The sequence below is a fragment of the Pteropus alecto genome, unplaced genomic scaffold (assembly GCF_000325575.1).
Source record: "Pteropus alecto unplaced genomic scaffold, ASM32557v1 scaffold7, whole genome shotgun sequence".
Lineage (NCBI taxonomy): Eukaryota > Metazoa > Chordata > Mammalia > Chiroptera > Pteropodidae > Pteropus > Pteropus alecto.
The window spans coordinates 19,618,301-19,634,586 of NW_006494614.1; the positions used below are offsets into that span (position 1 = coordinate 19,618,301).

The 16,286-nt window shown below is 33.4% G+C and overlaps 1 protein-coding gene across 4 annotated transcripts in view; it reads left to right on the forward strand.

Annotated features, from left to right (window-relative positions):
* Positions 1-16,286, forward strand: part of COL12A1 (collagen type XII alpha 1 chain) — a 110,599-nt gene that overhangs the window by 78,300 nt on the left and 16,013 nt on the right. For all 4 annotated transcript variants that reach the window (XM_015600423.2, XM_006926377.3, XM_025042896.1 and 1 more), the window contains 11 exons: positions 669-833; positions 2,083-2,121; positions 2,218-2,356; positions 4,401-4,543; positions 4,831-4,940; positions 8,697-8,846; positions 10,573-10,650; positions 11,971-12,057; positions 13,472-13,525; positions 14,590-14,685; positions 15,899-15,952. In XM_015600423.2, coding sequence (XP_015455909.1) covers positions 669-833; positions 2,083-2,121; positions 2,218-2,356; positions 4,401-4,543; positions 4,831-4,940; positions 8,697-8,846; positions 10,573-10,650; positions 11,971-12,057; positions 13,472-13,525; positions 14,590-14,685; positions 15,899-15,952 — 1,115 coding nt within the window. The remainder of the gene's footprint in view (positions 1-668; positions 834-2,082; positions 2,122-2,217; positions 2,357-4,400; positions 4,544-4,830; positions 4,941-8,696; positions 8,847-10,572; positions 10,651-11,970; positions 12,058-13,471; positions 13,526-14,589; positions 14,686-15,898; positions 15,953-16,286) is intronic.

Consider the following 16,286-nt stretch of genomic DNA (forward strand, 5'->3'; position numbering starts at 1 on the left):
TCATTGCTCTTATGTAATGTACTTTGAGCAGATTTCAGCATATTTTGTGCTTCCTAGCTGATTTAAATTGGGATTATGAATGCTTACTCCTCAAGTTACTTTATTTAGATATACCTAATTCATTATATAGTTTATTTTTTGTAGTCAAATTAAGCTTTTGGGGTGAAAACTTTGTTTATTTGTATTAACCTAAATAAATGAAAGTTTATTGTCAGTGGGAATTGTAGATTCCATTTTAAAAGTGACCAAAATGCTGTCTTTGACCCTGAGTTTGTTGAGAAAATCAGTTTCGAGAATCAAATTTTAAAATGAGCCCATTCTTTCTTTCTGAGTCAGGCTGGCTTAAAATGTTAATGATGCCTAAGAATGCTGCAGAATTCATGGGTATGTTAGGACTGTGGATCCATGGAAGGGAATACACATCATGTTGTCTTGCTACTATTAAAGTGTTTCTCTTTTAATTGTTAGCCTTTTATTCTAGGAAATCCAATTTTATAAGCTAGAGGATAGGAAGACCTGGAATAAGTACATATTCATGAAAGAAAGTTTATGTTAATGAAAAGGATCTGCTGTATACACTGAGAAAATGCATCATTGTTTTGAGTTGTTTAAACAGTAAAGGACTAAAAAAGGGCTATGTAATTCACTCTATAAACACTGCTCTGCAGGGTTCAGCGTCTTTGTAGTTGGTGTGGCTGATGTTGAGTACAATGAGCTTGCCAATATAGCCAGCAAACCAAGCGAACGGCACGTATTCATTGTGGATGACTTCGAATCTTTTGAGAAGATAGAGGACAACCTCATTACATTTGTCTGTGAAACTGCCACTTCAAGTAAGTCCTGGTCCACATGGATCCATAGTCTTGTTTGTTTTGAAAAATGACTACTTAGCAGGCTATTCCCTACCCTATATGGGATTAAGTCTGTGCAGAAATAGATCCTGGGAAATCACTTGAGAACCTGATGAATCATTGATCCTATTGAGATCATGCTAAATGTGTGCTTGTCAAAGTCCATTTTTAGCTTTGAAGATGTAATGTACTCCTTGTATGGAAATAAAGGGTTTTAGTATATCGCTTTCCCACCATCCCAATGCTTGTGACATTCAAGTAAATTAGTCTTCAGTTTAGGAACACATTTATAGAAACATTTCTGTGAGACGAAGGTTTTCCCTGTTAGTAATCAATTGGTATTTGTTCTGTTGACATTTGTGCTTCAAGAGAGCAATGAAAAAACTGTCTTGTGCATGTGTGCTCCATAGAAATTCGTGTGGTTCCCATTTGTTTTCTTGGGTGTAGATTTTTCTCATTATACCAAGATCTCATGTTCAACTTTTAAAATACAATGGACAAAAGATTGATTATTTGTCAATTATCCTCCCTATCCATAAGCACTGGTTCTTGGGGTATTAGATTATGGAGTCAGTTATGTGGCTCATCTAGACTCCTGATCCTAAGCAGGGCTATGCTTTACAAGTGTTATATTTTCACCTATTAAACTGTATATTAAAAACTCAGAAGTTTGATGAGGTGGCAGTAGTAGAAAAATGTCAGTAATTTACTATGAAAACTGACCTGGAAGCTCAGAAGGAAGGCGCACTGGTGAAAGTGAGTAGGGAACTGCAGTTGTCTCCTGTGCACTCTTGGTGGTCCTGACAACCCCTTTCTGATATCCCTGGCTTTGTGGGTCCCAGGGCGAAAACTACTGCCCACTGTCACTGTTCCATGGTGCTTGGTAGACAGCATGAGGCGTGGGGGCTTGGCAGAGAAGAGGTTTGGATAGGGACAAACTTCTCCTGCCTTTATACAAATCTGAAATTCCCTGGGTGAAAAATTCTTTAATCTATTGAAAAACATCTGACATTTTCCCCTTTAATTCTATTTTACTGTTCTTAAGAACTTTGTAAAATTCCAAGGGGACCAGAGCAATATAGGTCAATAATATAATTTCTCCTATGCACAGTTTTTATAAACGCATGAACAATTTCATTACTTTATATGTATACAACATTGCTTTCTGTACATATACAATGTTTGCATATTGTGTTGGTGAAATGTACTTAAAGAACGCTGTATATTTCAGGTTGTCCTCTCATATATTTGGATGGCTACACCTCACCAGGTAAGCATTTATACTCTTGGGTTAATTTATTTCAGGTTTTAAGCAATAAAATAATTTAAATGACCTCACTTCAATATTTTCTTTCCTGATGCAAAGGTTTCAAGATGCTTGAAGCATACAACCTGACAGAAAAGAATTTTGCTTCTGTACAAGGAGTCTCTTTGGAGTCGGGGTCTTTTCCCAGCCACTCCTCTTACAGGCTTCAGAAGAACGCCTTTGTAAATCAGCCTACAGTGTAAGTGTGGCAATAGGAGGTTCTTTTTCTTTTAATGGGCCAGAAGCTTTTTTGAGGCTCTGGAGATCCTTGCTGACTTCTCAGAATGCTGGAATTTTAGAATTGTCAAAAGACTCTTTATGGATGACCTAGCTTACTTTCCATTTAAGGAAATTTGGGTTACAGTTGGGTTAAGTTTCTTCCATCAGGTCACACAGGAGACTAGGACTTGCTCTTAGACCTGAGAATCTCATCCCGTGCCTGCAGGTTGAGATTACTGACCCTTTTGAATTTAAGGCTAGGATCGTACTTTTGCTTTTTTAAGGGAGGTTGTTTAAAAAGGAAGGCAACTTATTATTTTGAACATTTCCGCCTGTGGTGCAGAGGCACTGGATGGAATAAGTGCAGAACGAGAGCAGCGTTCTTTCCAGAGTTTCAGACCTCCAGAAGATGAAAGACCGCAGAAGTTTGGCTTGTCCGTGTTCAGAAAGGCAGCAGTTAGTTTTTATTGGCCGATGCTCTGGCAATCTGTTGGGTAGCTCTAGATGTTGTTGTTTTACTTCATGAAAGTTTACACCTGGGTACGATAACCAAAATATGTATTTCTTGTTCATTAGAATAAAAACATTTTAATCTTGAGAAATATGTGTTTGGCAACTTATGGAGAGAAAAGAACAAGAAGAAATAAAGTAACTGAAAAGTAACATAAGACAGGGTCAGAAAATGCTATCTGAAATTTGAAATGCTTTGGGAAAGCTGACGGAAAATTCAGACTAAAAGCAAAACTAATTTATCTTAAGAAAGCAGAGATCATATTGTTGTAGTTTGACTACGCTGTAAGTTCCTAACTCTTTTTCGGTCAACCAACATGGATTCATGGTTTTAGTTTTTCAGTGAACCTTAATACCCCGTGTTTAATGCTCAGTCACCTCAAGGTATGATACCTACATTTTAACTAACGACAGCCTGTGTTCTCTCAGGAGTCAGAACTAGTGACTGAAAGCATAAATGCAATTCAATTATTTTTGTCATAATCATACATTAACTGAGAAAGGAGAAAAATGGATAAAGTTCGACATGAATTAATTTGGAGAAGATATTATTTTTAACATGGGATATTACGAAGATAGTAGATTTTTAACATGCAAAAGATATTATGTCGGCTTACCCAGACCATATGTTTTAAGAAGCAGGGCAGCATTACATTCCATAAGTACCACTGGTATGGAACATGAAACCTCAAGAGACATTCTGTGTCCTCTGTCAAAATTAATGGAGGAATGGCTTTTAAGAGCTGATTATCAAGGCCTTTTACTTACTTTCAGAAATAGTGTTATTAAGTGGTCTCAGACAGAAAACCATCAATTTTCCTTCAGAGGTTCCACTTGAATACTGACTGACTCACTCTGGAAGGAAATATGGAAGCACATTTTTTGTCTAATAGCCTTAGAGCCAAGAAACATTTCTTTTTAATTGAATCGCATCCTTTTGTCACCATTAAACATTTGCACATGTACATGTCCTTAACACTTATTACTGGCTTTATTTTTGGGAACCTGTGAGCTTCTGGAGATTATTTGATTTATTTCAAGGAAGGAATTTGGAAGTGTAAAAACTACTAGAGATAGGGAGAAATTAAAACCTTAAGTCATCTTTCTTATGATCTCAGTCCCCTGACATTGGAAATTAAGTATATTTGGTCAGGTTCATTGTCTTTGGATTAGATCCATAGATATAATGTTTATCAGTCTAAAATTATATAGTTTTATAATCATTTATGTATCTAGAAAAAATTTGTTATTAACAGTAAGATAAAAAACCGTTTGGCAATTTCCCAATCTTTTGTGACTTTATCAGATCATAAAATTCTATTACTACTTACGTAATAAACCTTTAGTGTTTGTTCTTTTGATGTCTTTCCTAAAATTTCCCTCTTCTAATATGTAGCTGGATTATTATAAATGACTTTTAATACTGCCCATAATGAAATTTTGGTCCAAAGATTTAAAATATTCTCTATTTCTGATGAAAAATATCAATTAATTAATTTTGTTTTATACAACAGAGATCTACACCCAAATGGACTCCCTCCTTCATACACAATTATATTATTGTTCAGACTTCTCCCAGAAACTCCTAGTGAACCCTTTGCAATTTGGCAGATCACAGACAGAGACTACAAACCACAAGTTGGAGTAATTGCAGATCGTAAGGATTTTTATCTTATTTTAAGGCACATCTATACATAGTTTTTATTGTTTTCTCTCCTCTTTTCTCTTTAAGAACCTTTTGAATATATGTATATATTTACTTGATATATGCTTTTATGTTTAATGCTTTAAAAATATAACATATAAGTAAATATTCGAATTACATTTTATGTCAACCAAAATTACTGTTTTTTTTAGAAACCTCTCCAACAAGAATTATTTATTAATACTTTTAATATAAAGTATACCATGCATGGGTTAATAACAATTGTATGTTGATTACAGCTTCTAGCAAGACATTATCATTCTTTAACAAGGATACAAGAGGTGAGGTGCAGACTGTTACATTTGACACAGAAGAAGTGAAGACATTATTTTATGGAAGTTTTCATAAGGTAAAAAGATTACCTGGTTACTTATAGAAAAAAGAATATGACTTAAAAATTTAAAATAACTTATTATTTATTAAAATGTCATGTTAAATTTGTAGAAAAATGGCTATGTCTTTTAAAAATAAAATCTTTACATCTTCATGACTCTTTGTAACACAGGGAATATACTCAAGGATATTATGATAACTATGTATGGTGTCAAGAGGATAATAGAGTTATTGTGGGGATCACTTTGTGGAGTTATATAAATGTCCAACCACTATGCCATACACCTGATACTAATACAATATTGAATGTCAACTGTAATTGAAAAATAAAAAAATAAAAAAATAAACATCAAATAATATAGAAAAATAAATAAAAACAAAATCTTATTTTGGAGAATTAGATTAACTCAAAGAAGAAAATTTAAAATAATACAAAATTGCTACTCATCAAAAGGGATAACTATTATTAACATTTTGACATATTTTTAATGCTAATATCTTCTCAAAACTGGAATCATATAGTATACAAAATATTGTATGTCTATTTTTTCTACCTATCATTTTATTGTGAATCTTTAGGTCATTTTGTTTCAAAAGCTTAATTTTTATGGATTATATTTTAATTGATAGAATTACTATTTTATAGAGACCAGTAAGCTGCTTCTGCTTGCTTGTTTATTGTAAATTTACAAACATACTAGTCTAAAAGTTATCATTATCTACCAAAATAATTAAGAAAAGTGTTTTTGAGATTAACTTTTACATGAACGCACTTATGACTTCTCTAAAAAAAAATCTTTTTAACATTCTAAGGTGCATTCTTAGGGGATTGTCTATTTTTATTGATCTAAATTTTTTGTCTGTCAACATCCAAGAATAATAGAGACTTTCTATTAGGTTTTTAAAGGATGATTAATTGACAAATGAGAATATTGAAGTTTGGAACATTAGAAATGAAGAGAACAATGTAGGTTAGGAATGGACTTTTTAATGGTTTTTCTTCATCTTTAGGTTAAGTTAACAGAAGGAATACTACTTGTTGCACAAGTGGTCCAAAATTTTTCCAGAGTGCCACTCAGAAAGTTAGTCTCCATACATAGAAGACAAATATTTCCAGTTCAATCTGCTTCTCAAGTGAAAATTGAAGAAGTTTTATGTATTTGAGTAGATTTAGCTGCATTTCTTACTGATTATATTCTTGAGAATTTTGGTTTCTTTTCAGAATGTATTTCTTATTCATGAATTAGATTCTTGGTAAAGACAGTAAGGGACTCTTCTCATGGGCTCAGAGAGGCTGCAATGTGCACGTTAGTGAGAGACAAAGAAACAATGAAGTAAAAACGAAAATCTTTGAGTATATAGCATATCCACTTAACAGTTTACAGACTTTTAAGGTGAAACTCAGTAAAATAAATGCCTCACTGGGAAAGCACATTCTAGTTTGACAAATATTATTAACTTCAACTGCTCTTTATCTAATAATAGAATCTGGCAAAGTTCTTATGAATTTTTTTGGCTCATTGATACACCTATTAAACTTATGTTTGAGTAACTTGCTAAAAAAGGATTATTTTATTTTTCCTTTCATATCCACTGTAGATACTAGAAATTTAGCCATACAGTAGCTGACCTACTGTTAACCATTTAGGGACTATTATTTTTTAATTTTAAACTTTCAATGAATGCTTTATTTTACTTGAACAAAAAAAGACGATACTTTGCAGAGGTCCATAGTGACAGTCATTAATTAAGCAATCAAGTTAATTATTTTTTGACATTTCCTTCTTTATTTGCTTTTATAGAGAAGTATTATATTCCTAGATTTTGCATAATGCCTCTTCTTTCTCCTCACAAGCTCTGTTCTCTCCTCAAGTTCTTTACCTTTTTTTCCCATTATGTGTTACTTTTATTAGTTTCTCCTATACTCTTCACTATAGTCTTTTCTCTCCTCCATTCCCCCACCCCATTCTTTTAACCTACTGTCATGTATCCCATCAATTCAAGTACTAAGTTCAATCACTATTAGCAATTTATATTCTTTACTGATTCAAGCCTTCAGACACTCTTATTTTCCATCTAATATGGGAACTGAAGTCCTTCAATCCTTGGGGTAATGAGTAATACTCCGATAGCAGGAAATTAGTGAAAATGACATGGCAGGGAGCTCAGGGGAAATAGGGGACAGGCTGGCTAAAAGATTAAGTAGGGAATGGAAGACAGCTGTTGCTTGAGAATTCTCTTGAAAAGTATTTTGTGTCTCCATTCTATTGTAAAAGATGACATAGATCCAAATGAGAAAAAGTTAAATAGATGAAAAATGAAGTTTTAGGGAATGGCAGAGCTTGGGACAGTAGATGAGTTGGCAAGAGTCTTCCTACTTCTTTTTCTGGTCTATGACCAACATGTTTTGCAGTTGGGAAATACTCTTTAAATACTTGAGACAATGATCTACAGATGAAGAGTTCACTCTGAAATATAATTATGCATGTGCAATATGTATGTATGTGTAATAAAACATGTAGATGAGATTGTAGCAAAATGTTTTTAGCATGTGCTTTTTTATGGTTGGCATTAAATAACCAGTGTTATTTGGAATAATTTTGTTACAATTAAAAATTTTGATTTGGATATTATGCTTTTTTCAGGTACTTGGTAATATTTGCCTCTGAGATTGTTCATACAAGAGCCAGCAAATAAGTTCTCATTCTTATCGAATAATACATATCTTGAGAATGCAATATTAAATGACTGGTGGTCTTCTTGAATTCAATATTAAATGACTGCTGGGGGCATTTAAAGTTTATTTATTTTTAGTTAGGTATATATTACTCTTCTATAAATACAATAACTAATTAATATTTACCATTATAGATGCGCTAAATTATTATTTTGGGGGTGATTCTCTGTGGAAAAATATTCACTGTTCGAAAAAATCTCTAGGGATTATTCCTATGCTTATTCGCTCAAAGAATTTAAGGGAATTTCTGTCCCTTTTAACTTGGAGCCGAACTTTTCAAAATAATCAAGTGCTTACTTGAATATTTGTGCTGTGATAAATGGGAACTATCAGCATAACTACAAACTAAAGATTGCCCGTAACCATTTTTTTACATTGTTGAAATATAAATGTTTTATTAATTATCTGTACTAATAGATTTCTTAAGATTCTGAATGTCCTCAATATGAGACAAAAATAAATTGACAAAGAGTCTTTACTTCTAAAGAAATTGAATCTTGAATCTACTGATTTTCAGAGCTGAATCTCTATAGAAGACACATGCTGGTTTTCACTATGTTAGGTATCTATATGGTATGCAAATTCTTTTGATTGATATTAGAAAATAAATTAAAAATTGAATTTAGCAAAATCAGTAGAAGACATTTGAAGTTCCTTTGTACTGAATCTAATAATGTATTAATGATTTATTAACTTATACTTGAATAGTTCTTTGTAGTTTACAGAGTCATTTCATTTACCGCATTATCTCTGGTCATCTCAGTAAGAATACATACTAGGAAAATAAGAAATTATGCATGTATATGTGGATGAAGGAAACTGAGACCCAGAGAGATTAAGTGGGTCATTTGATTGGATGTTGTTAATAAATGACATTGACATTACAACTTGGTTTTGGATTTTAGTCTAAGACTCTTTTTTTGGGATGAGAATAACATAAAGAACATATTTTTAAACCTGTGATCTGAAATATACAGAAGTCAGCTAATATTTCGGCGGTAGAAAATTTATAATGGAAACATATGATCTTTTTAGGTTCATATTGTAGTGACCTCAAAAAGTGTAAAGATTTACATTGACTGCTATGAAATTATAGAAAAAGACATCAAGGAAGCCGGAAATATCACAACAGATGGTTATGAAATTCTTGGAAAACTACTTAAAGGGGAGAGGAAATCAGCCACAGTAAGAAACACATATTTATTTATTTTTGGTAACTTGTATTAAGATTGAAATGGCATTTTTAAGTAATCGGCGAGTTTTTTATTTTCTTAGTGAGTTTTAAATTGTTAAATTTCTTGGACAGATTGAAACATTAGTAAAGTTACATTCAGAAAATATGCTACTGTCAGAATATAATAATGTGCTTTATTGCTAAAAATAAAATAAGATGTCAAGGCAACAGAGAATATCATGTAGTCATCTTGAAATGATTGAATTGGAGAGTCCAGCATAAATTATTGCCAGGAAATCTAAAATAATTCATTTTTTATTCTTCAAAGATAGTAATTGTTAGTATAAATTTATGCAGTCAAGACATTAAGCATGTGTGGACACTGGCTGTGACCATCACTAGAGTCCACATTCTCTCACAGAGGTCATCACGTGTGTCTGTCTCGGAAGATCAGTGTAGAAGGGCAGCCAACTGACCGCATTACTCACAAGTTTCACTGGATTATGTTTGAGGCAGGAGCATGCCAACCCTAGTTACGATGCTATCTAGTAAAATTTTAAGCTAAAGGTTTTCAGTGTACCAGGCTAATTAAATTCATATTAAATGTCAGTCAATAATTATATTGCTCTAAAAGCAAGTCTACCATCTTTGGCTTCTATTTTTTTAAAAAATTACATTTATTTAATTTAGCTTTCTTCCACAGACAGAATTTTCTTCTCCTAGATTCAAAAGTAAAATTTTTATTCCACAATATAAAAATAGTAAGTGTAAATTTAATATAATTATGATTAAAATCCAGACTTTTAAATTGAATATTGGATTTGATATTTAAATAGAATAACTACATCAGTTATAAAAAAATGGCTATATTTAAATAATCTTTTCCTTTTTATCAAAAGAGTTTTATTTTTAAAAAGTAAGAAGAGAATATATACAACTGGCCTTCCTTATCTGTGGATTTTGCATCCATGGATTCAATCAACCATGGATTGAAAATAATAATTAAAAAAATTCCAGAAAATTGATCCCTACACAATACAGCATACCAACTATTTACATAGCATTTACATTGTAGTATTAGGTATTATAAGTAATCAAGAGATGATTTAAAGTATACGAGAAGATGTGCATAGTTTATATGCAAATACTATGTCGTTTTATATGAGAGACTTGAACAACTGTGGATTTTGGTATCTGCTGGGGGTCCTGGAACCAATCCCCTGTGGATGCCAAGGGACGATTATATTATATTGAAATTGTTAAGCTGAGGGTAATCATAAAAATTATTAGCTAGCTCCTAGGTAAGAATTTATGAAAAGAAGAGCATCAATTATAAAATAAGTGAGGAATGGTTTTTTTAATGTTACTTTTCTATAGGGTAGATTCTTAAAAGTTAATTTAAATGTGTATAGTCTTCAAATTCTTAATGAAATAAATTCTTAATGAAATAAAGACATTAATGTTCTCTTAAAAAAACAAAACTCAATCAAACATTTCATTTTAGCCAAGAAAGTGAATCGGAAGTGGGAATTTCATGTATGCATTTGCTTTACTGTCTTTTTCTCTTAGGCATAGGTTTTTATGTTCTTTCCTTATGAAGTGAGGATCACATTGCTCTCTAGGGCTTGCACCTTTGAGACAGTCTATGTGAGAAGTTGGCAAAGGATAAAATGCAGAAACGTTAATTTAAATGTTTCTCATGCATCTTTAGCTGATGTTGCTGTTGGTTGTTTGCAGTTCCAAATCCAGAATTTTGATATCGTCTGCAGTCCGGTGTGGACCAGTAGAGACAGATGCTGTGATATTCCCTCTAGGGTAAGTAAAACGAAATGGAATCCTGTCTGAGTTTTAATAGCCCCCTAGACTAAGGGATACGGATGCAGATGGTCTGGGAGAGGAAGTAGCACTCAATAACTGAGTCTCTAGGATGCACATTCATTATGTGTAAGCTCATCAGCTACCAAGCTACGGCCAGCAATCCCTTCCCTAGAAGCTAGGAATGCACAAGACACATCTGAAAATTCTCCCTAATAGCCAGGGTGGTTTTGCATTGTCAGAAAAGTTCTGTTGAGTCAACATGTTTGGTAAACCCACTGATTGCAAATCCATCTTATTGTTTGAAAAATTTCAGCATTTTACAGAGTAAGTCATCATTCACCTCTCTGGATATCTAAGGTTTATGGAGCTATAACCATATTTCTTTTTGAGATGATGGATCTCCCTCATAGTATCCATGTAAGTGGTAATAGTTACAAAGTTGAATGCTGATGATGGATATGAAGCTTTTGGCAAGCAGTGAACTACATAAATGCACAGAATGAGTATACAATATTTATTCAACAAATATTTATTGAGACCTATTATAAGCCAGTCACTATTTTATGTGCTAACATTAGCACAGTGAAAAATGAATATTCTAGTGAAAAGCTAGGGGAGAGAAAGAATTAACAAGCAGATATAGACTATGTTATAGAGTGAAAAGTCTTAGAATAAAAAACAAATCAAGGTAAAGGGATAGATAGCCAGGTGAATATCATCAGCCCTCAGTGGTAAGGTGAAATTTAAGCAGAGACCTAAGGGAGCGAGGGAATAAACCGTGTGGATAATGGAGAAAAAGCATTCCAGCCACAGGGAACTGCAAATGCAAAAGCCTTAAGGCCACAATGTGTCCTGAACCTCTGAGAAACATTTACAAGATCAGTGAGGCAGGAGCAGAGTTCATGGCAGAGGGAAAGTGGCAGGCAATAAGATGACCAAGGTAATGGGGTACTGGTTTGCAGAGCGTGTAAAGCCTTGTAGGCCATGGGAAGGATTTTAGGTTTTATTCTAAATGAAATGGGTGTTGATATCTGAGATACACAGCATTTCTCTAACACTGGATTAGAGTAAATTGGATTAAATTACCAGTGGTCCGAGTAGTAGTTTTATAAATATTTATGTGAATTTTCCTAAAGTAAAACATAAAGACAAAGGATCAAAGCAATATTCAACATGAGACTATTTTTACTGATAACTAAAAGTTATTTCTGCAAGTTGGGAAACAGATTTTCTTGTGTAGATAAGATAAATGGGAGTGGGGGTGGGAAGTTGTTTTTACCCTCAATTTATGGCGGAATATTCTTCTCATAATTGCAGAGAGATGAAGCAAAATGTCCTGCTCTTCCAAATGCTTGCACGTGTACACAGGACAGTGTTGGACCTCCAGGACCACCAGGCCCTGCAGTAAGGAAACTGAAATAGTCCTAGTTTTTCCTGTTAAATCTTTGGAGTAATCATCTGTTTTCATAACACTTCTAGCCATTGTGTTTTTTAGGACAGAGCAAGCCAAATTGCAGATCATTTTTGTGGTATGTTTTGAGATCTGGAGTAAATCAAGAAGAAAATATGAACACATTTGAGCACTTCCTCTAGCTACACAGGAATGAATGACATTGGCTTAGTATTCAAGAGCTTTCCTCTTAAAGATATGGATCTGGATTTCCATCTGTAGTCACATGATTTTGAAAATTCCTTACATCTCCTGAAAGCTTCTTGTATGTATATTATGGAGCCACAATTGAGAGGCTGACCCAAGAACAGCTTGTTTAGAACCTAGGACATGTGTACCTTTTGTAGCAGCCATATCAGGAGAAGAACATATAAAGAGGATAATTTACATATGTGATATCATAAACGCTGGGTGAAAGTATTGAGGTTCGGAATAACTTGAGCGATAAGACTATGACTAGGTCTGCTCATGGGGGTAGGGGAGGCTTAGTAATTGTGAAGCAAAACATTGAATATTATGATGATACATCACATTAATCAACGTGGAACCCTTCGATTTAGTTAATCCAACATCTGACCTGGGTTGGTTTTGCGGAAGGGATGTGATACCTCTAAGGCTTATTGGCTTCTTTTAAGGAAATGGCTAATTAACTTAGGAAAACTCAGAGATTCTCAAAACACCAAATTTTACTATACTTGCATCATAGCAAATTATATAAATTGATTTTAGATTAGTTACAAACCAGCTCCTCATATATAGAATCAAAATGTCACTGGATTTATGGTACTTTTTTAAAATAGTGATTTACCTGAATTATATTTGTAGTCACAAAATTACATCCTGAAAGTGACTTAGATATTTTTGAGTAGAGATTTTTTTTTCTCTAATTATAAGATAACATTACTGGATGTCACTATCATATTTATTTTCTCTTTGTTCAGTGGTCTTTGAATTTTTGTTACTAAACTACATTTTCTGAGATTCTAAGAGATTCAAGATACTCTCTTTTGCAGATTATTTTTTCTGAAGAATGCATTCATATAATTCCCAAATGGATTTTTCTCTTTACTATATTTAAGTAATGCTTGCTTTTTCTAATAAACCTCAAATTTTCAAATAAACTTCGAATTTGGTAACAAGAAAAGCTCAGAATGTAAAAATGAGACAGAATATACAGAGTTTTGAAATTCTTTCCCCACATATTTGTATAATATGAAATATTTACTTTAATATTTTATAACCGTAGAAGTATTGATTGTATGGAAAAGTATTTATTGTATGGAAAATTCTTGAAGAAATTTTTATATATCAATTTGTTCCTATTTTTTTTACATTCACCCTAAAATGTGCTCTTACTATGTATTTTAGGGAGGTCCTGGCGCTAAAGGTCCCAGAGGTGAACGAGGTATCAGTGGAGCAATTGTAAGTATATTTTAGAGTGCATTTAAATGTCATTTATACAATGAAGTTTGATTGTTCAAATTATGTGACCTTAAGTAAGTTAGTCCAAGTTTAGTGTGCCTTAGGCAATATAATTACCTCTGTCTTGTCTCTGAATGTCAAAATGATGGATCAAAGAAAGAAATGTACAGGGCATCTCACTGCTGAAGGAATTGCACATGGGAAATCTGCAGAAGAACCTAATGGCTCTGCTGCAACTTGAGGAAGCAGAGAGGGTGACCTGGCCATCAATTGGAAGACCCCACAGGGAGCAGAGTCCTGACAGAGAGCTGGAGAGGGTTGAGAACAGTTCTGTTGCTGTTTTTCACCTGTCTCAGAGAAAGAGCTGTGGCCACATATGCATTTCTTGGGGGTCACTGGCCTCTTCTACCAGTTACACACTGATCTTCCATAAAACAAGCTTCTTATGAGGAATATATTATAAAGATAATGTGTAGATTTTGTCATAATATCACTAATGATAAGCTAACCCAGTTAGGAAAGGGCGAGGCTGGGATGCTAACCAAGATCTGTCTGAATCCAAGTTTGTGCCTTTTCCACCTATGTACATTGCAAAGAAGCTCCAGGCTAGAGTATCTACTCAGTGGATATCTGTTCTTTCCTTGCTTGATTTCTATATATGTTGGTTCCAGAAATAAGCCCAAGTCTGAGGGAAATCAGGACTAGTTTAAAATAAATTAAATCCAATGAAATTTGAGATTTGATCTTATGAATATATGAATATAAATATATGAATATATTATACTCAATGTGTTTTACTTCTTTAAGAAATTTACTTCTAATAGGACTTTTGAAAAGTAATTGTTATTGTGAATTTATTGCACTTTCCAATTGTTCTTTTTAATAAGTTGTAAAAGGAAGAAAGGAATGGCATGAATGAATACCTTTATAGACGTATAGGCTTCTAAAATGTTTGCAAAGATATGATTAGTGTCTTCAGAGTTATGAAGACAAGTTCTGACTGGATGTTAGTGCTGGCTAAGCATTACATGACTTTATGGTTGTTTCTCTCTTGTGTATTTTAGGGGCCCCCTGGCCCTCGTGGAGATACAGGTCCTCCAGGCCCACAGGGTCCTCCTGGCCCCCAGGGACCCAATGGACTCTCTATTCCGGGAGAACAAGTAAGCACAAAGGCTTTCTGTACTAAATGAGGATAGTGGATTAACACTGAGTTTAACTGGAACATTTTTTACTATATTTTGCCAAACAAATGTTTTCTCAGAGAACTCAACAAGGTTAGTCACTGAGATGACTTCCCATGATGACTATAATTCCAGATATGTAAATAATATATGTAATATGTAACTGTGTAGAGAATATTATTGTTACTTATTTGACCTTTAAAAATTTTTTTTATAAGTAATACATATATCCTTCAACATCCTGGAAGCTTTCAAACTGCTTTCAATCTGTAGCAGCCCTGGAATACTTTTCTAATGCTTATGACCTCAAGGCAAGCTTGCAAGTATTTATCTAGGTCATTACTTCTTTTAAAAAATTTTAAATAAAATGTTTACCTTTTGATCCAAATGCTAATCTGAAATTATCAGGTTTGTTTTACCTTAAGGCTTATATTTTATTTAACTAACTTTTTTTTATATACCTCAAGATAAACAAATACAGTATTGGATAAGAATATAATAACTGCATAGTTCTTAAATTTAATTCTAAATTCGTTTTTAAGATGCCGTAATAGAGGACCGATATATATTTTTTGGCAGTTAAAAGAAAAAAATGCATATCTGATATAGCTAGAAATAAATGAGACGTTAAGGAAAAAGGCTTTCTTTCAAAAGGGTTGAATGCATCTACTTTTAGCTTCTTATGTACAAAAGTTTTAGAGGCTTTACCTTTTTTTTACTACTACTGATAGTAAATTAAGTTTTTCGGTTTTAATTAATTCAGCTTGCCTTTGTAATAAGTTTCTTCAAGCATGTAGTTATAAAGACCAAAATTGTGTTATTTTCTTAGAACATTTCATTGGATATCTATTAAAATTAGCACCAAATTAAATATATTAAATAAAAAATAGCTTTTTCCCGTCAAATTTTATTTCTATGAAAGTCTCTTATGTTAAAGGATATTCTTTTAAAGTAGGTATATTATCCCATAATTATATAAAATTATCCCATAACATTACAAGTGGAAATTATAACGACATTTGTAGTTTAAAAAGTGAGCATCAATATAAAAAATGAGTTATTCATCTCCCTTCAAAAATACTCTTCCATTGGATTTATGAAGTGATGGAGATTTCAGAAATGACTCATGTCTTCCTTTTTCACTTAATCTCTGTGAAACGCCTGGGAACTATTTTCCCATTGCTTTCTCCAGGGTCGCCAAGGGATGAAAGGTGATGCTGGAGAGCCAGGACTTCCAGGCCGGGCAGTGAGTTGTTCTTGAAGTTGCCTTTTCTTTCACTTGTCAAGTGTTATTTGAAAGTTACCTTTGAGGTGCCTTGAAAGATGAACCAAGGTTAAGCAGCAAAGCAAAAGATTAGCTATGTGCTTCACATTATTTCTATTTCATACTCTGGTCTTAGTCATCAAGTTTGTGCTTGTTGGGTCAGGTATCTGCTTGTTGACTGAGCATCTAAAACATGGCTGGCACTGTGCTTGGTTCTGGTTTTACATTTCTTTTCAGAGCTCCCTGAACTACCTTTCTACCTTCCTTCCTTCCTTCCTTCCTTCCTTCCTTCCTTCCTTCTTTCCTTCCTTCCTTC